This window comes from Eleutherodactylus coqui, chromosome 1 (assembly GCF_035609145.1).
Source record: "Eleutherodactylus coqui strain aEleCoq1 chromosome 1, aEleCoq1.hap1, whole genome shotgun sequence".
NCBI lineage: Eukaryota > Metazoa > Chordata > Amphibia > Anura > Eleutherodactylidae > Eleutherodactylus > Eleutherodactylus coqui.
Window position 1 is genome coordinate 57,003,193 of NC_089837.1, and position 24,502 is coordinate 57,027,694.

The 24,502-nt window shown below is 44.1% G+C and overlaps 1 protein-coding gene across 3 annotated transcripts in view; it reads left to right on the top strand.

The window, feature by feature from the left end:
* Positions 1–24,502, top strand: part of OPN5 (opsin 5) — a 121,312-nt gene that overhangs the window by 46,904 nt on the left and 49,906 nt on the right. For all 3 annotated transcript variants that reach the window (XM_066596540.1, XM_066596533.1, XM_066596550.1), the window contains exon 2: positions 19,136–19,288. In XM_066596540.1, coding sequence (XP_066452637.1) covers positions 19,159–19,288 — 130 coding nt within the window. In that variant the 5' untranslated portion in view covers positions 19,136–19,158. The remainder of the gene's footprint in view (positions 1–19,135; positions 19,289–24,502) is intronic.

Below are 24,502 nucleotides of genomic sequence, written 5' to 3' on the forward strand. Positions count from 1 at the left end.
ATATGATATAGATAGATAGATAGATATGCGAGAGAGATAGAGAGATAGATAGATATGCAAGAGAGATAGAGAGATATATATGAGATAGAGAGAGAGAGAGAGAGAGATAGATGAGATAGATAGATAGATAGATAGATAGATAGATAGATAGATAGATAGATAGATAGATAGATGTGAGATATAGATAGATAGATATGCGAGATAGATAGATATAGATGAGATAGATAGATAGGTGTGAGATATAGATAGATAGATATGCAAGATAGATAGAGAGAGATATATGAGATAGATAGAGAGAGAGAGATAGATATAGATGAGATAGATGTGAGATATAGATAGATAGATATGCGAGATAGATAGAGATATATGAGATAGATAGATAGATATAGATGAGATAGATAGATGTGAGATATAGATAGATAGATATGCGAGATAGATAGAGATATATGAGATAGATAGATAGATAGATAGATAGATAGATATAGATGAGATAGATAGATAGATAGATATGCGAGATAGATAGAGAGAGATATATGAGATAGAGAGATAGATAGATATAGATGAGATAGATAGATGTGAGATATAGATAGATAGATATATATGCGAGATAGATAGAGATATATGAGATAGATAGACAGATATAGATGAGATAGATAGATATGTGAGATAGATAGAGATATATGAGATAGATAGAGAGAGATGTATGAGATAGATAGATAGATATGAGATAGATGGATATGAGATAGATAGATAGGACATATAGATATGACATATAGATAGGATAATGATAGATAGATAGATAGATACACTGGCCTAACTATAGGGGATGTAGGGGGATGCGGTTGCACCCGGGCCTAGGAGCCTCAGGGGGGCCCATAAGGCCTCTCTTCTCCATATAGGGAGCCCTGTACCATGAATAAAGCATTATATCTGGGGGTCCTGTTACAGGTTTTGCATTGTGACCCAGGAGCTTCAAGTTATGCCTCTGCATTAAGGGGTTAAGAGAAGTTGGGGGGCCCCAAAATAAACTTTTGTACATGGGCCCATGAGCCTTTAGATATACCCCTGGATAGATAGATATGAGATAGATAGATGGATAGATACATATGAGATAGATAGATAGATATGGGATAGATAGATAGATATGAGATAGATAGATATGAGACAGATAGATAGATATGAGACAGATAGATAGATATGAGATAGATAAATAGATATGAGATAGATAAATAGATATGAGATAGATAGATAGATAGATAGATAGATATGGGATAGATAGATATGGGATAGATAGATATGGGATAGATAGATATGGGATAGATAGATAGATATGAGATAGATAGATAGATATGGGATAGATAGATAGATATGGGATAGATAGATAGATATAGATAGATATAGATAGATATGAGATAGATCGATAGATATAGATAGATAGGAGATAGATAGATAGATATGAGATAGATAGATATGAAATACGGAAAGTAAAAAAATGGGCCTCTACCTGAATTTAAAGACAACAAAAATTATGACAACTGCAAAAAATGGCCAAATTCAAATAAAAATTGACAACGAGGCCGTAGAATGCATCTTCCTTGGCTCAGAAATTGGCTAGTCGGGAGAATCTATGCCAGAGATAAAACGTAGGATAGCATTGGGGCGAAGCATGATGCTAAACATGGACAAAATCTGGAACAGTAGGGATATGGGTATAGCAACTAAACACAGGATAGTGCAAACCAACTTATTCTAGTGACAGATTCCTTTTAAAGTCCACAGAATGAACAATAACCAAACAATAGAGTGAGGTGACCAGATGTCCTGATTTAGGCAGGGCAATCTTGCTTTGGAACCCTGTGTCCCGCTTTCCCCAGGGTCCTAAGTGGAACAGCCTTTTGTCCCGCTATCAAGAGGCCAGGTCACCATGAAAGTGATTACCAGCTGGGGTGCTGCGGCTTTCTGGCTGATAATCACTCAGTATCGCTTCTGCGAGATGCACACACTGACGGCAGTGTGTGCACCCGGGATCCTCCTCCCCAGACCTCTCCTCCTTGGTTCTGCAAAAGGAGAGGAGAAGAGAGGAGACATCCGGGCGCACTTCCACCCATAGTAGTGCCGAGCAAAGGAACCACGGTGCTTTGAAGATTAGGTAAGTATATCGGTCTCAGGGGGGCAACTGTGGGGGGTCAGTGTTAATACTGAGGCCAATTTCGGGGACACTATTAGTAATCGTGTCCCCAATATCAGCCCCAGTAATAATAGTATTACTACTGAGACCAATATAGGGGACACAATTACTACTGAGACCACTGTGGGGGTCATTATTACTACTGAGGCCAATATAGGGGACAGTTTTATTACTGAGGCCAATATAGGGGACACTATTACTACTGGGACTAATATAGGGGACACTATTACTACTGAGACCACTGTGGGGGTAATTATTCCAACTGGGGCCAATATAGGGGACACTATTGCAGCATCCGAGGAACAGGCCCTCAGCCGAGGAAATAGCGGGGTAGAGATGTTAACCTTGCCACGGGGCTCTACCATCTCCTTCCCGTAAGGAAGCCAAGGATTGCTACTTCACGACTAGTTGGAGGTGCTTTCAAATAGTAACCGGGGGTTACCTTAAGTCCAATTGTCACTTGTGACGCCACCGTTCCTTCTCCTAGAATGGATCTTGTAGATGAATAAAAATAGTCCAACACCAGAAGAGTATATTTTGGAACAAAACTGGGAACAATCGATCTTGTCCATTTGCTTAAACTCCTTAACCCCTTAGGGCATGGCCTATTTTGGGCTTAAGGACGCAACGATTTTTGGCAGATTTTCATCTCCACTTTTTAAAAGCCATAACTTTTTTATTTTTCCATCAATGCGGCCGTATATAAAAGCTTGTTTTTTGTGTGGCGAACTATAGTTTTTATTGGTGCCAATTTTGGGTACGTAGACTATATTTAAAAAAATTTATTAATTTTTTTATAACAGGGAGAGAAAATGCATCAATTCTGCCATAGATTTTTTTTACAGCGTTAATTATGCAGCATAAATGACACAATCCATTTTTTCTGCGGGTCGGTACGGTTACAACGATACCAAAATACTAATTTTTTTTTAACGTTTTTCCACTTTTATGCAATAAAAACTCTTTTTTGGAAATCTTTTTTTTCCTAAATCGCTGCATTCAAAGTCCTATAACTTTTTTATTTTTCTATGGACAGAACTCTGTGAGGGCTTATTTTTTGTGAGACAAGCTGTAGTTTTTACTGGTACCATTTTGGGGTACATATGGCTTTTTTGATCACTTTTATTGCGTTTTTTGGGAGGTAAAATGCTAAAAATTAGCATTTTGCCTCAGTTTGTTTAGCGTTTTTTAAATGGTTTTTGCCATGCAGGATAAAACGTGTGTTCCACTAATTGTTCGTGTCGTTACAGACACGACAATACCAAATATGTGGGATTTTTTTTTTCATTTTTTATGTTAATATGAAAAAAGCACACAAAAGGTTTTTTTTACATTTTTCTTTTTTGTACATTTTTATTATCTTTTTTTTTTTACACCATTTGTGTCCCTATGGGGGACTTACATCATATCACCGATGATGGCTATGATAAGGCATTGCAGGACTTCTCTCCTGCAATGCCTTATCGCTTATTACAGCGATCGTAGGCAGTGGTATACAGAACGCTTGCAGGTGGCGTCCTGTTACCATGGCAACCAGCCGGGCTCTCTGTGATTATATCACGAGAGCCTGATAACATCACAGAGGGCATGTGCTCCCTCTGTGAACCCTTCCCATGCCGTGATCTACATAGATCGCGGCAGGGAAGGGGTTAACAGCGGGGGTCGCATCTCCGATGCACCACCAGCTGTCTGTTGCCGCAGGTCGGCTATCAGTTACAGCTGGCTCTCGTTGCCAGATAGTGCGAGATCTCTTCTGATTGTGTGCTATCCACATGACATAAGGGTACGTCCAGTTGCGGGATTTACCCTTAAGTCCTGTGGAGGGAAGGGGTTAGTAATAAAGTCAATAACAGTTGCAGTAATCACAGCATACAAGAATTAGATCTTGGCTGAGCTCATGGGGTATTGGACAATCCACAGTCCAAGTTATCTGCAGGTGCTTTCACTCCTGACAATCACTTTCTCCACCAATCCAATACACATGAATCTAATACACTCCACAAGCAAAACACTGACAAGACAGTGACACAAGACAGATATAGAACATTCTGGAGGGTACTCCGTTAACTCTGGACCACTACACTATTACTATTGAGGCCACTATAGGGGACACTTCACTGCTGAGACCAATATAGGGGACACTATTACTACTGAGACCACTATGGAGGAGACTATTACTACTGAGACCACTCTGCATGTGGCAGCATACCTCAAGCTGACTTAGACCTAATGCACACAGGCGTATTTGCATTGCGGAATCTGGAGCTGGCGTCCGCCTCCGGATTCCGCAGCAAATACTGCTCATGGACATGCTATTAAAAATCGCTTTTTCATGAGCCAAAATCAATTGCCGTTTTCCGCTCACAGATGGAAAATCGCAGCATGCTTTATTTGAGCGCGGATTCTGCGCGGACGGCTTCCATTGAAGTCAATGGAAGCCGTCCAATTCACGGCCCATGCACAGTTATTACTGCGGTCAGGCTGCGGAATCTATGTCCCCGCCTAGCGACGGTGCGGCACAATCTGTACTGCGCATGTACCATTCGCAATCCAGATCCGGAGAGGTAGGCAGTGGTTTTGGCCAGGCACCAGGTCGGATTCTGTCACGGGATACCACATGCAGAATCAGACCCGGCCGTGTGCATTCGGCCAAAAGGTATGTTTACATGTGGTGGAAATGCTATGGACTGTCCACATCCAAAAACAGTCAAAACTGATTTCATACCATGCGGCGCTCCCCCTCACCTTCTCCGTAGTCTTACCGCTGTCAGCGCTCCCCGACCTGGTTAGGTGCGGTGCCACTAGTCAGGTGATGCTGGTCAGGTGAGGCCACTACAGGCAGCTGGGGAGCACTGACAGCGGGAAGCCTTCGGAGAGAGTGAGGGGGAACGCCACACAGTATTTGCACTCAAAATTCGCACCTGGTACGGTTTTTGACTGTTTTTTGGATGCAGAAATGCTGCGTAATTTGTTCCCTGTCTTTTTTGAAATGGCCCTGTACATTTTATAACGACGGAGGTAAAATCATAGGCTTGTGATAAGCCCCGCCCCTGACCACACCACTCTGTCCCGCTTTGACCCTGGGAAAATCTGGACACCTTATTTTTGAGGCACTTTGTCTTTGTACTAGTTCCATATAAAAGTCATACCATATAATACTTCTTGGACTTATTTCTACTCTCCACAGGAAACAGTGACTATTACTGATCCTTGTACCATCCAGTGAGATGTCTCTGCATGATCTCAAATGAAATATTTCTCAAGGAAGATCGTCTTTCCTTTTACTGTTCCCTCATTCCTCGGACAGTCAGATCATGTCTGCCCCCATACGGTGATCAGTGGTATTAATATTCTACACCACCAGTGCACACTGCAGATAAAATGCTTGTGGCACCAAATTCTGCATCCAAGTCATCACAATCTCAGATCATCTATAGCATATGATATCTACATAACTAGCTTTCTCTAATCTATGTTTATTTCTCTATTTCATATCTATCTATCTCATATCTACTTTATCTATCTATCTATCTATATCTTATCTGTCTATCTATCTCATATCTATCTATGTGTCTATCTATCTCATATCTACTTTATCCATTTATCTATCTATCTATATCTTATCTGTCCATCTATCTCATATCTATCTATCTAATATCTATATATGTATCTATCTATCTATCTATCTATCTATCTATCTATCTCATATTATCTATCTCAGATAGATAGATAGATAGATATATAGATATTAGATAGATAGATATGAGATAGATGGACAGATAAGATATAGATAGATAGATACATACATAGATAGATAAAGCTATCTATCTCATATCTGTCTATCTATGTATCTCATATCTATCTATCTATCTATCTATCTATCTATCTATCTATCTATCTATCTATCTATCTATCTATCTATCCATCCATCTGTTGAGAGGCCAGAGCTGAACAGTAATGATCATTATCAAACAGCTGCTTTTAAATGATGCTTTGTTCTTTGCAGCTCGAGATTTTTCTTTAAAACCGCTTTCGGCCAACGTTGTAGCACTCTTTTGCCGAGACTTTCTAGGGAAGGGGAGGGTCTCACAAACCCCGAAAATAAGCCCTCCCTGCATCAAAAATATACATCACCTATCAGGCGCTGCTGGCTTCGTCGCGTCTCCTCTGCAGCTCCGGCACACTTTTCTGTAGTCTTCAGGCATCAATTCCTGGATTGGAGGTTTAAAATCCCTGCTTCCAGGAAGTGCTGGCCATGATTGGTTCCCAAGCGCTGTGGCTCAGCCAATCAGAGCCAGCGCTCGATGAACCACAAATATGGTTTTCTGCAAAGCCACCTCTTTCATCACCTACTTGGCATGGTCAGGCTATATGGAAAGTCTACCACTGAACAGTCACCAATATCAGAGGTGTAACTTGAACCTGCTGGGCCCAATGCAAAATATGCAATAGGGCCCTGAACTATAATGCTTCATTTATAGCACTGGTCTCATCATATGAAGCAGGACCAGATTAGGACTGTCTACACCCGGGTATACCAGAGTTGTTACCAGCTGTAGCCTACTGACCTCATTCTTCCATTTACTAACCCCACACCCCCTACATCCCAAATAATGACATACACTTATTAATTTTGGATAATTTGGCCACAGCAGCCATTTTATTCCAACAATTTACATAAATTAAGCCAATTTAACCATCAATCTCATTAATTAAATATTCACCATCCACCAAAAGAGGGGAGGTACTTGGAGCCCCAAAATCTGTCACCTCACCATTTAACCCCATAGTGACGGCCCCATTGCCTTTTTACGTCCTCGCTAAGTGGGCTTTAATCCTAGAGTAAAAACATACATCCTCTTGGGATCAATGCCCTCTTAGCTGAGGACGTGACAGCTCCATGCTGTCGGTGCCCGCAGGTAGCCGACAGCATGGAGCTGCCATCCTGGGCTGCGGGCAGTTTCCCCCGGCAATGCGATCGGCGCTATCCAAGGGATAGCGCCGATGGCAATAAAGTCAGAAAAAGGTTTTAAAAAGTTAGATTTTCAGCTGCCCTGATGGATCGGATCCATCAGGGCAGCTGAGATTACTCACCCGCCTTGTCGGAGGTGTCCCGCAGTGCACTGGTCCTCCGGGACCCGTCGCCGCTTTTCTGCGCATGCGCGACAGACGTATGACGCCACGCCCATGTGCAGAAGGCCGGGAGCCCCGGCAAATTTAAAATCTCCTGGCTCCTGAAGGTAGCCGGGAACCAGGAGAAGTCACCAGGGACAGCGGTGAGCGGTCCCTGGGCCCGTGATCGCGAAAAAGTTTTTAAAAGTTTTAAAAAGTGCCAGTTTCACCAGCTTACGTTTCCTCTCCCTCCACGGATCACATCAGTGAGGGAGGATGAAATGACATACCCAAGGCTCCCAGATTTATCTGCGGACCTTACCCCAGCTTCTGCGCATGCGCCCCTCGCCAGAATAGCTGACGCATGCGCAAAAGCCGTGGATTGCCAGGGTAATTTAAAATCTCCCTGCTCCTAGCTACAAAACTTAGCCGAGAGCCTGGAGATTTCACGGGGGGCCGCGGGGAGCGTTTCCTGATCATGTGTTCGCCGTTATCCAATGGATAATGGCGATAGCGTAAGAGTAAAAAAGAGGTGAAGGTTCATCTCCCCTCACTGATGCGATCGTTGAGATTAGATTAAACTTTTTACCGGAGGCCTCCGTATTTGAACCCCAACGTGATCTTCCTCCATGAACTTTCCCGGATTCTGCACATACGACCACCGGCAAAACACCGGACACATGCGCAGGAGACGGGGAGCTCAGGAAATTTAAAATCTCCTTGCTCCCAGAGAGCCTGGAGCAGTGACCTCGTTCTGCGGTTCCAGGTCACGTGATAAAAAGGTAGCGATCTACCTTTGGCCGGCCTCACATGTATGTATTACGCGGATCAATCGCATTGGATTACACAATTCCGCTCACATTAGTGGGTTGGAATTGCGAAATCCACTTGCAGAAAACAGAATGCAGCAGGTTCTATTTTACCGCGGATATCCGTGACATAGAGCCCATTGTGCTCCATGGTCGCGGATATACCCGCAGCCCATACGCAACTACATTGTGTATGGGCTGCGGGTACCCACGTCATCGCTAAGCGACGGTGCAGGAAATACAAACAAAAAAGAGGTGTACTGCGCATGAGCACCCGTGAAGGTACGCAGTTATGCGTAGTACATTACATGGCTATACACAGCGCCACGGCCAGGCTCATAAGCTGGGATCCACTGCGGGCCTTCGCAAGTGGATTCCACATAAGGCCGTGTGAGCCCGGTATTGTTCTGGCTGCGACCTGTAATACATAATTTACAAGAAGCTCCGGGAACGCTCGCCTTCCTGCAGTTCCAGGAGCAGCTTGTTAAGCGCCTTCTGTGTGAGACCGCCGCACCTCAGCAAGATTACAGAGACTCACAGAGCGCCACTTTTTACACACCATACCCGCTAATGAGGCCACAAAATACCCCCCAAAAAGCATGAGAGGAGGGGGGATACCCGGTTATATTGCCACATGTGCCCACCCCAACCAGTCCCTGTCTTTGAAAATACCACACAGTTCACATTATTACTTTTATCTAAGATTTAGGGAACGCCAAAAATGGTGGAGGGGGATTTTTTTAAGGTGTCAATTTTTATTCCGTACAAATCAGTAATGAGGTGTGGAATTTATTCAGTTGTGCCTTGCAATCCAACGGGTGTTCCCTGCAATATAGGCCTTGCCATGTGTCCTGTAAGTAGATTAGGGCCACAATGGGTATGTTTCTGAACACGGGACAAACAGGGGTATCCATTTTGGGGTGAAGGTCTTCATTCCTACGTACACTGTACAAAAAAACTATTTTTTAAATTGACAAAATTGCCAAAACAATGAAAATAGTATTTTTTTCCTTCTGCTTTGCTTAGATTCATTCAAATACTGTGGGGTCAAAATATGCAGTACACCCCTAGATGAATTCGTTAGGGGGTCTAGTTTTCAAAATGGGGTCATTGTGGGGGTTCTCTATGGTTTTGGCCGCTCAATGGCTCTACAAGTCGGCAATGGGTCCTGGAATTTATTCTGTTGTACCCTGAAATCCAACGGGTATTCCTTTCATTATAGGCCTAGCCATGTGTCCTGTAAGTAGATTGGGGCCACAAGGGGTATGTTTCTGAACACGGGACAAACGGGGGTATCCATTTTGGGGTGAAAGTCTTCATTCATTTATGTGCTGTACAAAAAAAACTGTTTTTAAATTTATACAACTGCCAAACAAATGAAAATTGTAATTTTTTCCTACTGCTTTGCTTAAATTTATTCAAAAATTGTAGGGTAACAATTCTCAGTACACCCCTAGAGAGATTTGTTAAGGGGTCTAGTTTTCGAAATGGGATCATTTGTTTGGGTTCCCTGTCGTTTTGGCCGTTCAAGGGCTCTACAAGTGGGCAATGGGGCCTAAAACACCTTCATGCTAAATTTCTGTTCTGAAAACTACCGACTACTCCTTACATTTTGGGCCCCGATGTGCACCCAGACATAAGATTAGGGTCACAATGGGTATATTTCTGAACATGGGAGAAACAGGGGTATCCATTTTGGGGTGTCAATCCTCACTTTCATGTCCAATATAGGAAACAAAAATGTCTTAAAAATGACATATTTGCAAAAATATGACATTTTATTTTTCCTCCTCTAAATTGAATTAATTCCTGAAAAAAAACTGTGGGGTCAAAATACTCCTGACACCCTCAGTGAATACATTAAGGGGTTTAGTTATTAAAATGGGGTTATTTGTGGGGTATCTATCATTCTGACACCCATGAGCCTTTGCAAACTTGGCTTGGTATAAGAAAACAAAGTGTTCCTCAAAATGCTGAAAAGTATTGTTAAATTTGTACGTCATCTAAATGGTTAAAAAAACACGAAAAACACGAAAGTTTTTTAAATGTGCATTCAGAATAAAGTAAACAGATGGAAATATATATCCTATCAAAAATTTGTACAGTATATTTGCACATACTTGAAATATTAAGTTGTAAATGTGAAAAAAAATGACAATTTTTTCAAAATTTCTCCAATATTGGTACTTTTAATAAATATACACAAATTCTATCTGTCTATTTTTACAAGCAAAATGAAGTACAACATGTAGCGAAAAAACACTGTCAGAATCACTTGGATATTTAAAGCCTTTACGGAGTTATGCTATGTTGAGTTACACATGTCAGATTTTCAAAATTTGGCTCAGTCACTAAGGAGCAAACAGGCTTCATCACTAAGGGGTTAAAGGGAAATATCCCAATTGCCTCCAGCCATACTCCAACTAACTCGAAGACCCAATATCCAAAATTGCTTCCAGCCGTAAACCTCCCGACTCGGAGACCCACTAGCCTTTACAACGCTAAAGACTCCACCATCTCTGGAAGAATTACACCCTGTCAGAGCCAAGAGGCGACAGACACCAACACACACCATCCAATGAGAGGGGGGAAGGTGGCAATCCACACCCTGCCAATTCCCCTCAACTCATTTTATAACTGACTCCAAGGCCCCCCGCCCACGAACCACTGCCATGACAATGTTATTAACTTCTCAACAACCAAACCACCTCCACCCCACATTCTTCACATATTGACTATCTTACTCCCTTGTAACAAAACATTCATAGGGTGGGATGGTGGGACTTCCTTGTATTCCTGCTTGTCTCTCTTCTCCTCTGATGTCTAATGGTCTTTCCCTGCACTTTTGTAACAACTCCCATCCCCATGCTACTCCCCTTTTTTTTACTGTTAACCCTTTCCTTCCCACTTCCCTGTTACCGCTGTCATGTGGGCCTCCACTTACAGCCCCACAGGCCTCAGTTCCAGCCCTTCTGTACATATCAATCAACTATAGTGCTCCACAAACTTAACACCTCCTATTAACAGCATTTTTAGGCCACACCCCTTTTACACTTAGCAGTTCCCTTTGTATCTAAGGAACTAAGGAAAAGATAGTTCCAGGACTATCTTTTGGTCCGGAATACGTCGGCCGCTGCATTGGCTCCTATGGGAGACAATGACAGCGGCCGGAGAAGGAAGGTCGAAGAGAGTTTATCAGCATGACTGCTAAACTCCCTTCCTCTTCTCTCCTCGCCTGATTCCAATGGGAGGGGGCGGGGTGGAGCTAAGCACCACCCCGTCCCATTGCTGTCTGCGGACAAGGGGCAGGACGGGGCAGAGCTAAGGTCCCACCCCCTCCCTGCCTCTTGTCTGCAGACAGTGATGGGAGGAGGCGGAACTGTCAGTGCTTAGCTCTGCCCCCTCCCATTGCAATCAGCAGGATGGGGAGGAGAAAAGAGGTGAGCCAATGAGGGGGAGGGAAGGCTCAACGGCATGGCAGCCTCGGGGTACAATGATTTTGGACCTGAAGAAAGACCTAATGGGCCCTCCAAGGCTTCTGGGCCTTGGTGCAACCGCTCTACACCTCCTATAGTTACGCCCCTGGGCCCCAATGACCAGAATGACTGTAGCATACACGAGAAGACCCTGTTATCAATCATTTCCTCTGCTCATATTGCCAACTCCAATGACTAAGCTGATAATGAATTGTCGGTTTATCCATCTCATAGACCAGGCAGTAGAGCTCAGGTCCTCCTACATGAGACATGACCTGTAAATTGATGTTAAATACACTATGAATATTAAATTATAAGGATAAAGGAAATTATTATGTGTAAGGGGAATTGAAGTGACGTTAAAGATTATTAGATCACCCGGGGGGAAACAATTGAAAGTCAATAGGACATCAGCGACTTACCGGCCTTGAAATATTATTTTATTCTTGTTCTTCTTAATATTTTATTTAACAGCCCCGGGGCATTCCTCGGTGGAATCATTTGTCTTTGGTTTTCACTATTTCTGTCGAGAAAATTTTTAGAGTTTAATGCAATTTTAAAAAATGCAGTGTGTAACAAAGAAGGATAAATACTCCAGTTATAGACTGTCTATATTTGTGAAGCACTAGAATATTTCTTGATACTCCTATAAATGTGTCCAACTATACAGAAGAATGGCAGAATCATCTATTCTTCTAGAAGACCCAGTAGTAATTGTGTAATGCTTTGTTTCTCCTGCGGAGGCACTGCTGCCAGGTTCTCCTACAGTGTATATCTGTTCACTGGGAGATCCTGTAATTAGCTTAAGGGCTCTTTTTCACCAGCATATATTGGCCCGCCGTTTTCACGGTCGGCCGATATACGTTGTGATCTGGATTCCAATGCATCAGATCGCATGGGTGTATTCCTGCAACGTAAAAGCACCTGGACGGCCAATATAGCGCTGAGCGTTTTTACGTTGGGCCCAAAAGATAGTCCTGGAACTATCTTTTGGTCCGGAATACGTCGGCCGCTGCATGGGCTCCTATGGGAGCCAATGACAGCGGCCGGAGAAGGGAGGTCGGAGGGAGTTTATCAGCATGACTGCTAAACTCCCTTCCTCTTCTCTCCTCGCCTGATTCGCCCCTTGTCCGCAGACAGCAATGGGAGGAGGCAGGATGGTCAGTGCTTAGCTCTGCCCCCTGCCATTGGAATCAGCCGATGGGGAGGAGAGAGGAGGTGAGCCAACGAGGGTGAAGGAAGGCTCAACGGCATTTCAGCCTCAGGGTACATGCGTTAGATTTGTGCGCATGTTCACGAGTTTTTACTCCTCACATCATAGCGCATATCGGCCGGCTGTGAAAGGGCTCGTGTGAAAGAGCCCTTACATTAAGGAATTCTTACAATAGCCAATGATGGAGAGCAGTATTGTTTAATTAGTTAAGGTCTGACATCATTGACCTTCACTGATGCCAAAAATGAAGATGTCTCAACTCTACATGATGGAAAACTACCTCCACTGTGTCTTTTCTATAAGCAGCCCCAGAAGTAATAGTAATCCCGATAGTGGTCCCGAGTCACAACAGTGCACCCCTTAGCAGCCCTATTAGTAATGGTGACCCTTATTAATTAGGTGCCCCAGTTACCTCACCTTCTCTGCTGCCTTCCCACTCCACTTGCTGTCCCTTTGCATTCCACTGATTTACCCTGTATTCAGTCCCAACAACCAGTCAAGTTCTTGATGGCACATGACTGCTGCAGCCAATCACTGGCCTCAGTCGACGGATTGCAGCAGCACGTGACTGGTTGCAGGATTGGAAGGGACGGCGTACTGAATGGAGAGGCAGCAGAGAAGGTGAGCATAATATATATATTTTTATATGTGTTGGGGGAGGCGGAGCGTGCCTCCTGCTGCCCGGGACCACACGACAGCACCTTATAATTGATGGTCGTTTTTACTTAACTTCATGGACAGGAAACAATTACGGTAGCTTTTTGCCAAATGATTTGGCAGGGCACATGCATTCGCTAGGCCATCCTCTCGGCCTCCTTCATTCTGTGCCTGTGGGTTGAAGGTACCCACAGACAGCTGCCTTGAACTCCTCTCTATGCAGACTCCGAGCAGACTCAGAATGGACTCACTCTCCCGTGCAGACTCAGAACACATATATCAAGCATCACCACGTGACAGACAAAAAGATACAAAACCAGACAGTCATCTACACACCAGACACTTAACTCTTTCAGTGCTGCAGATGTGCAATACACTTTATTCTTGCAACATAAAAGACACTGACAACACAATACTGAGCATACACACCATTAAGAAGGCGCCCCGTTACACTGGGCCACAAAGTCAACATAAAAGTTTCATGTCTTCTTATCCCCTAAATTCACATCTGCACTTGGAATTCTGTTTTCTTGCTCAATTATTGGAGCAGGAAAATGGAATCCCCTAGATCCGTGATGGCGAACCTATGACACGCGTGGCCATGTTCGCTGACACGCGGCCGCATGCGGAGGACCGGGATGTTCCATCCTCGGCTACTGCACGGCCAGCTGCAGTAGCCGAGGATAAAACATTGCGGTGAGTAGACAATTTGCGCCGGAGGTCTGTAGGCCAAAACCCCAGACCTCCGGCACAGAGCGTCTAGTAGTGCCGGGACTTCCGGTTAGGCCGCTGACCTCACTTCCGGCCGGCGGACCTTCTAGCAGCGGAGTGCGCAGGGTAAGGCATCTCTGGTGGCCATCTTATCAGCAGGCACCAGCAACCAGCAGCATCCACCGTGACCAGAATCACCCTGCCAGATAAGTGAGGGGAGGGCCTGCGCAGCAGCCAGTTTAAATAGCGGCAAGAACCAGCACCATTACCAGCAGGCACCAGCAACCACCAGCATCACCCCGTCAGTGCTACAAAATACCAACCTTCAATTGAAGGTTTAGCTAATGAAATTCAGCAACAAAAAAGTCCCTAATAGGCAGGTTAGTTAAAGAATTCCCCCTCCCCTCACTTATCTCAGCACCCCACACCAGTTTAAGGTTTAATATTGGACTGTTAAATAATATCAAGACTAACAAAAGAAACCGACTGAAGGATGAACAAAGAAGTCACTAAGCAGGGAAGTTAAAATAATTAGTTTTTGGTTTATTCAATACAGTTATATGTTACAAGTATACATTTTTGTTATTTAAACTATAAATATCACAAATTTGGGGTTTCTCTCTCGAAGTGACACACCACCCGAGTTTTGACACACTAAGCCAAAAAGGTTGCCCATCACTGCCCTAGATGGACGGATCCACCTCATAACGGAACCAAAGTGGGCTAAATGGACCCCATTGAGTATAATGGAGTCTGTTCGGTTCCTACATGTGTCCAGCATTTCTACCAGACGAAAAAGTTCTGCATTCATGAATTTTTCATCCGGCACTTGAATGGAGCCTCCGATGCAGATGTGAATAGAGTCTTACATAATGCAGAGGCTCTGCTGGGGAATTGAACACTTGCTGCTATGTTTCCCAACAGTTTAGACCTGATTGCTGAGAGACCTTGTGGTCAGCTTTTGATCATGAATCCCTTCTAACAAAAAGTGGACTAACCAAGTCCCTTTAAGACATAATGAAGCCTTAATATCTGTATAGAGCTTTATCTATACTGTGCAGTAACTTGGTGTACAGTAGTAAAAACTACAGAGGCAGCTAACTGTGAATGGCGGCTGTGTTACATAATTAGCGTAGCCGTGCCGAGTCACGCTGAGCCGTGGCTTTATTACAGTTGTAACCAGCTAATGCGAGGTGCATTAGCAATATTACATCTGTACTGCTCTGTAGGATGCAGTGCAGCAGAGACCATTGTATTAGTGGAGTTAAGCAAGTCTGCTCTTTTTCCTATTTGCAGTTTGGCCTGTTGCACCGGTGCCTCTGACTCTCGGGGGTCAGCTGCCAACCACACCAAAACTATTCCAAGAGGTAGCAGTCTGCTAGGTTTCCTGCAGCGGAATCCAGTTCCCTGTACAAGGGTTAAAGGGTGAATACCGGGGAACCGGCAAGAAAACACACTGTTTGGCACAGTGGGTCCACACTTGCTATCCGTAACAGTACACTCAGGCCATAGATCCCGCTGACTCCTCCTGCGGGGAATTTCAGATTTCTTTCAAGAATTTGTTCAACAGCGTGATTGCCAAGAACAAATCCTGTCGTACTTGTACAATCTGAACGCTCGCCTTAACTCCATATGGCTCCTTGAAGGGGTTGTCCCGCGCCGAAATCCAAACTTTTTTTTTCAATAGACCCCTGCATTATGCCCTGTTAAAAAGAATGCATTTGTTAGTTTAAAAAAAACAAAAAACATTTCGCTTACCTGCATCCCTGTTCTGCAGCTTTGAAGATTTCTTCTTTTCTTCTTTTAAAGATGGCGCCGCTGGTCTTCTCCCACGGTGCACCGCGGGTCTTCTCCCATGGTGCACCGTGGATTTTCTTCTCCTTTCTTGCGTTCCACTGTCGATACAGCCACCTCATTGGCTGATTGGCACCACGTGACGGAGGCGGAGCTACGATGACGACGCGCAGACCAGCTCTCCGGCGCTAGCGCGCCGGAGCGGCCCCATTCACCAGGCAGAAGACCGGACTGCGCAAGTGCGTCTAAAGAAGCCAGAAGACACATAAATTAGACGGCTCCATGGGGACGGGGACGCCAGCAACAGAGTGGGTAAGTGAATAACTTCTGTATGGCTCATATTTAATGCACGATGTACATTACAAAGTGCATTAATATGGCCATACAGTAGAATATAACCCCACTTGCTGTTGCGGAACAACCCCTTTAACTCCAACAGTGGGGCAATATTCAATTCCAAACCCTGGCCTCGGAGTTTGAATAATGAGGTCCTGGTAGCGGCATTTTGGGAGCGGCATTAAGGACGAGTTAGCAGGTTGTGAAGTTCCATCTTCCCTGGATGCAATGATCTCTCTGGCTACAAGAATAGATCTTCGTTTTCAGGAAAAAGGGTCAAAGAGACAGCCCAGGAGAAGAGATCTATCCGACTGGCACCCAAATTTCAAAGGCCGCTTTCTACTCCCCTGACTACTTCCTCGGCTATTGGTCCAGAGCCCATGCAGGTTGATGGGCTCAAGCTGTCAGAGGAGGAGTGCATGCTCAGATGTTCCAATAATTTGTGTACCCTTTCTGAGACCATTTATTTTGTCACAGATCCACTAGATCTGAGAGTAGGCATTCTCCACTCAGAGAGAATTTTCTTGCTAGTCCTTCTGAGGCCCACCAGTTTCCTGTTGCTAAGGTTGCATTGGCTTCATCTACAAAATCCCGCCCTGGATTGAAGGTCATGGAAAGTGTTTTGTTGGGGGTTATCCTGCTTTACTAAGTGCCAGCTTCTAGTACAACCTGTTTGTCACCCCTCAATGCCTCAGAAACTCCTCTCAGCTAAAACAAGGCAACGTCTTGATGATGTCACTCCTTCCAAGCAACCCAATAGTTCCATCTGTTCCCCTGTCCGCAACTGGCGTTGAGAGCGGAGTCATGGACAGTTCAGCTCCAGACAGGGTTCTCTGTCTTCAGGTTGATGTTGCAAAGCAAGCTACTTAAGTCCTCAAAGACAAGCCGTCTCTCCAGAGTGGGTCCACAGTAGTGAATAGCAGCATTCAGCTTCTTCAGGAACATACTTCATACTCGGAGTATACCCATTCTAATGATATTCGTAAATCCATAACCCCAGGAGATGAGTCTAGAGCCGATAGATCCAGAAAGAGGATGGGGTGTAAGGAGGGAGGTACTGCTAGGTCGGCTACCCATGTCTGCAGCTCTCTTGCTATTTTGTGCAGACACTGGCGTCACTCTGCTCCTTCTGTATGAATGAACTCTTTGCTTCTACTTTCTATCAGCATTGAAGAAGTTAACACTCCTCAGTGCTCTCTGCCCAGCTGCCGGGTAAATGGCTATTACCTGCCTATTTAGCTGAGCTGGGGATCCCTCCCTTTTTGTCTGAGTGTTGCTGTGTGTTTGTCTCAGACATCCAGCATACATAGGTCGCCTGTCCCTGACTTTATTGTCTGCTTTATTCTGTATGTTTGCTGCCTTCCTGACTTTGCATCAGATCTGTTATCCAGCACAGCTTTCCTATCTCAGATTTCGCTGTCTGCTCTTTATCCTCTACTTGTATCTGTATACTCTCTATCACCCAGCATAGCTTTCCCATATCTGAATTTGCTGTCTGCTCTTTTTCCTGTTTGCAGTCCGGCCTGTTTTACAGTGTTTTGCACTAGTGCCTCTGACACCAGGGAGTCAGCTGCCAACCACACAGGGACTATTCCAAGAGGTAGTGGCCTGTTCGGTTTCCCACAGAACTACAAAGGTTAAAGGCTGAATACCGGGGAACTGGCAGGATAACGCCTTTATGTTTAGCCCAAAGTCAAACCGGTTGGTTGGCACAGTGGGTTCACACTCACTGTTATGTTCATGTGGGCAAGTGAGCACCGGGCCTAAATGAACATGACCCAGAATTGATAGGGAACACTAGGTATATTACCACAGATTAGCACCTATCTTATACTAGAGTAAGTGACACAGACCTACCTGAGTGTGGACATCGCCCCCATAAAGGGCAGCCCAACGGTCTTCAGATCTGGGCCCTTGCTGCTCCTAGGAACCCATGCATGCAGGCTTGGACGCATACACATGCCACCACAGGGACAACTGGACAGGATAAGAAGATACTCAGAGACATAATCACACCATACAGCAGCCAACACACAAACACTAGTAGAAAATATTAACTCTATAAATGCCAGGTATTAGTTGACATTTTTATCCAAATATGGAAACTAGCTGGCCACGTCATGGCTCCTGGCTATACCGCTAGTCCCTACACTAACCAGGAGTCCAGCGACATAACCAAACAAAACTACAAGACACAAACCTTTCTTGCAGCCACCACACATACAACTTGCTCACACCACACACAGAGAGAGGATGAGAACAGAGAAAGCTGAACACACCCTCACCTGGGAAGACAGCTGACCACACCCACACCTGGGAAGACAGTTGACCACACCCACACCTGGGAAGACAGCTCTTATGTGTACTGACTAATGAAGTATCTTTGCTGTTCACCTTCAAATTGCTGTAAATCTGCACTCAGATACCGATGCACAGGATGACACATTGGACAGCGGACTTGAATGGTCTCTGTCTGCCACGCACTCACAATATCTTCACTTGACTTGAGTCTGGAAGCGCACTGATGCCTGAAGCGTTCTTCCACTTCTGGCTGTTTTCAGACAGCTCCATACATTGTGCAGTGGCCCAGGTTGATACTGCAGGCATAATCCTATTGAATTGAATGGGACTCAGCCTGTAATACCCACCTGAGCCACTGCACAATGTATGGAACTGTCTGAAAACAGCCAGAAATGGGAGAAACCCTTTAATGCAAAACAAAGGGAAGGGATAGTTACAGGGTCACCCTATACATGCAGTCTGATCCAGCAGTCTTTCTCACTTTCATCTGTTCCCTACTTCTTGCTAACATACAATGACATTTTGGTTTTGTCCGCAGGCACGAATGACAGATAATGCAGGATGGCAACCAATAGAAGTTTCTACGGCAGAGAGGGATTATTTCCGTTATTTGAGAGGGGAGAAGATGTTTTTGAATCTAAGCTTTCAAAAGAAGCTGATATCATTGCTGGATTATACCTGCTTATCATTGGTAAGTCAATTGTGCCATCTGCCAGTTTTGCGTAAGATGCACGCTATTTGATATAAATTCAGGAATATGGGCCAGAAATGTTGTATTACAGATATCGCAAGCTTGAAGTTATAGATTATTAAATTGCAATTGCATCACTTTGCCTCCTCAAGTGAGGCTAAAATATCACAGAGTTTACTTGCAATTCCATGTCTGGCCACACTGTGTGCTGTTGAGCTGAAAAAATGTCCATGAGCAATTCTAGATGCAGTTGACTTTCATGTAAGTGTAGTACAAGTAAAATATGTTTACGAAAGATATAATTCTTCCATGCCATAGTACAGTATATCTTGTGGGGCAAATGGAGATCTACAAGAAATGTTTACAAATAGAGATGAGCGAACGTACTTGGATAAGCACTACTCGTCCAAATAATGTGCTTTATCCGAGTATCTCGCCGCTCGTCTTGAAAGATTCTTGGCGCTCCGCTGCTGACAGGTGAGTCGCAGCGGGGAGCAGGGGAGAGCGGGCGGGAGAGAAGGAGAGAAAGATCTCCCCTCCGTTCCTCCCCGCTCTCCCCTGCAGCTCCCCGCTCCGCAGCGCGTCCCGAATCTTTCAGGACGAGCAGAGAGGTACTCGGATAAAGCACATTACTCGGACGAGTAGTGCTTATCCGAGTACGTTCGCTCATCTCTATTTACAAATAACAGATATTTTACATTGGCTTCTCTACTTCAGCTAAGATCTCTGAAGACAATATTCATTTCCGACTTTAGACATTTTCTCTTTGTTAGAAGGGTATCCTGACAAGTTCAGCAGATGCTTTCCTGTTGCTGTAACTTTGGTCCAACAGCTTTATTCTTTAGGCGAACCTGGCAGCAAGTGTTCAATTTCCCTGCACTGCCTCCACAGGTGAAAAGAGGTATTGCATATTTTTCACTGAAATCAATGATCTGTCCCTGTAATGCACAATCCTGCACAGTCATCCCAGATGGGAGATGCTCTGTGTAACCACTCTTCTTGTGGTTCTTAGGTAAATATAATAAGACCTAATGCCTCTTTTGGCGCAAAAATGAATATAAGACAGGGTCTTATTTTGGGGGAAACATGGTAATTAAAGCCATACAATATAATTTAACATTGTATAGTGGTATTATTTGGGAACTGAATTGTAGAATTAGGTGAGAACTATATGGCATTATTATGGGGCCTTTATAATGGATGTATTATTTGGATGCTGTATGTTATTTGGGCACTACATGGAGGTATTATGTGTGCCATATATTATGGTGTTGACTTTGCAGTATATGATGGTATACTGGTAGTACCAGTAGACTGGTAGTCTGTGTAAAAATGGGAATTGAGGAGGTTCTACTATGCTTGTTGCCCAGGGCCTCATTTTCTGTAGAACTGACTTTGTATACCCCGTATACCACCCATACTTTGAAGTTATTCTTTTCTAGGAATTAACCTAAAAAGATCTATCTCTTGCCCTGCAGTTGTCTTTGTTGTTGTCTAGTTCAAAGTAACTAAAACCCTTCACACTCTTTTATTCTGTTCCAAATAACATCATTTTAGTGATCTGTAAGGAAGCAGCAACACTTTTCCTTCTCTTAAATGTGCAAAAATTCTGATGAAATTCCAAGTGTTGTGCCTCCTGGAGAACAGGGTGATCATCTTGTGATTCCGTTCATAGCAGAAAGAAAGGGAACTGGACAAAGACGTTATTTGTCCTCTTTTTTTCAAATCCTTATCAACTTCAGGACTTTCCTCATTACTTTATATTAGAAAATGAATGAACAGTTTGGCACATTACTCCTTGCAAAGCTTGTGGTCAGAGATGTAACTTTATGTTCCTAAACTGCAAAGCAAAACCTGTAAGATGTCCCCCCCTACTATGTGCCATTTATAATACAGGTCTATTCTTATGCGGCACACAGGTCCTTGGGGTCCCCCTCAGCAATTGGGAGCTACTGCTATCTCTGCACCCCCTACTCACACTGAAATAGACCCCATGGGTCTATTTGCATGTGTGATCACAGCATGTTCTCTGTTTCACATTGCATTCGTATTTACAAGCGAGCTTCATGCGAGCGCGATTTTTAATATTTCCTATTGAAAATACATGCATGAAAATCATATATTCAGCGAAGCGATTTTCTTGAAAATCACAATGCACACAGTGAACATCGCAATCTTACAAGACCGATATTGGCCCGAGTTTCTTGGACCAATCTCATGCTCGTCTGTCTGAATGCACCCTGAGAGAGCGGAGTCCTGCACAGGTCAGTATCCAGGTGCGGGCACCAGAACACCCCCAAATGGTGTATCCGCGTACCTGGGTATAATTTCCGGGTCATGTTTGGTATCACTGAGTAGATAAAATCATGATCGGAAATACGGCAGTCATATATTCCCGATCAGAGGATCTTCTGCGGAGATATCGCCGAAATGGGGAATTATGCTTTTTTCACAGGTACGAACGCATTGACCACACCCTTCTCGAAATGACCTCAGTGGGGGGTGGGTGTTTTGGGGAAACCTTAAAAACTAGGGGCTCAGACAGACACAGTTGTCAGACCTTTGGAGATACACTGCGGCGTAAGGACTTTCCCGTTTCTTCCTATGACTCCGCATAATCAGACCTTTGGGCCGAATATCCCAAATCTGGTATCTTTGTGTTATTCCTTCCTTGTTTGTTTTAAGTAGTGACTGCTGTGTATGCCTGTAAACCTTATCTTCACTGTAACATCCTTTTCTGTATATTTTTGTACATAGTCTGGGTTCCAGCTACCTGTGATATAAAAGCTGGTGGTGGCAGCGAATGTGTTTGTGTATTTTAGAGTGCTGGAGCCATTAGACTGGATCAGTTTGTGATTTGAGCTTTCGTTCTGCATGCATGCAGAAGCCTGGGAAAGCTGGGTACAAATCCACCTGTATTCAAACAACTCTGCACTTGCAACCCAACTACAGTGATCAATCCAGGCTCTGCCGTGACAAGCGGTCATAGCTGCAAGCGCGCTTGGAGTAGTTGATCTGTGACAAGTCGGTGACAGAAGCGGGTTCGATCAAGTTCTTCCCCCCCCTCTCCTGACAATCTATACCCATTGTGTCACTTGGAGAATTCTAGGACTGTCTGCTTAGGTACAGCAGCACAACTGCAGCAGCGTACTTATGAGTCTACAAGCTAATGTACTTGCACATATATATGTACATTTTTGTGTAAAACCATTAACAATGTAAAAAAATTCAAAATAGGATAAAAAAGTTGAAGCTTGACATTAAAAGAAAAAGAAAAAAGAAACACGCGAACGCAAAATTTTTACATTTAATACATCTATATATGTAAAGGTGAAAGTCCTCACTGACTGACTGACTGACTTAGGCCGCCTGCAGACGGCCAGGTTGGATCCGGCTGCGAGAATTCTCGCTGCTGGACCCGACCCAAGCACCTGCAGAAAGCAGCGCGGAACTCACCCGCTCCCGCAGCTCCGGCTTTTTCATGCACAGAGCGGAGCCGGCGCCTGGTGAGTGACGTTTAGAGCATGCCATGGTTTGTTTTCTGCGCGGGATTTCGCTCGGTCAAACCGCGGCCCTCTGCGTAGGATTGCAGGCATGCATGGGCGGAAATTCTGCGAGGAATCCTGCTGTGGAATTTCCGCCCGTCTGCAGGCGGACTGACTGACTGACTCACAGACTGACTGACTCACTGACTCACTGACTGACTGACTGACTGACTCACTGACTCGCCACTAATTCTTTAACTTACAACAAACATAACATTTGGCAGGAGCATTTTTTAGGTCCTTAATAGGAAAAGTAAAGGGGTCACAACTGAAAAATTCAATGCTAAGTGCAAAAGTATTGGCGCCCCTATGTAATGTACCAAATCTGATTCTCTAACTTCCCAATGTTGTTCAAACATGAAATTTGTCATACAAACATGAAAGCTGTGCTGTGATTGGTTGTTATATATTACACTGAGATAACATGAAAGCTGTTCTGTGATTGGTTGCTATATATTATACTGCTAAGGTAACATGAAAGCTGCGCTGTGATTGGTTGTTATATATTATACCGCTGAGGTAACATGAAAGCTGTGCTGTGATTGGTTGTTATATATTATACCGCTGAGGTAACATGAAAGCTGTGCTGTGATTGGTTGTTATATATTATACTGCTGAAGTCAAAGTAACCTTGACTTCAAAAAATTTTCTGTGCAAACAACACATAAACACCTGTGTCAAATTTACTCGGGCGAAGTCAGGTATATCAGCTAGTTTTATTATATAAGGGATACATAACCCGAAATAATGTACACAGCTTTCTGTCACAAGGCCCCATCAAAAAACTGTTCTACAAATCTAAAAAAAATGATTCCAGGTGACTAGTGAATGGGGTATAAACCCGCATAAGTCAAAGATGATAGAAAAATCACTTATTTCCTGCATTGCAATCAAAATATAAATTAATCAATCCCAAAAGTGCTACCAAAAGAAAGTAGAGCTGCAACTGCAAAAAACAAAGCAGCATCATACAAGCTCATCAACCTAAAATTAGAAAGGATACAACCGCCGGATGCCGAGAGGCAAAAGTGAAATATTCTTGTGGTCCTATTGGCCAGTAAAGCGGTGAAGAAGAAAATGTAGTCAGATGAACCCCTTTAAGCTTCAGCAGGCATCTGTGACTGCCGCAGGCTACAGTATATAATGGGCTTCTGAGGATAGTAGCAGCTTTGTTATCCCAGGGTCATGTATACTGGCTTTAATTTTATGGCCAGCTAAATATGTAGTGAATACCCAGGGCATGGTCCTCACACAGTAAGGAAGCATCTAAATTGTAAGTCAAATGGTGAGCGGCACGGCCGTGGGTGTAATATTAAGCTAATAAGATGTCTAAGACTAGACACCCATCCGACCGAGTTAGAGAGCGTCTGCATAATTTTTTAAGACCAAATTGGTATTGAATCCAAAAAAAGAGCAGTAATAGACAAAAGCATAAAGCTTTTGTTTAGTTGTGCGTCTGGGACTTGTGGTTCTACAGGTTTCGATGAGCACAGCTTCACAGGTGAGGGTAATTGAGCTGGCTGGGTGTGGTGTTTCTCCAGCCAATCCCCTCTTGTCTGCTGCACATAAATACCAGCATCTCTTGGTAGAAGATGCTGGTCATTTAAGGCCTCATGTCCACGGGGAAAATGAGGCCCGCTACGGATTCTACATGGAGAATCTGTAGCTG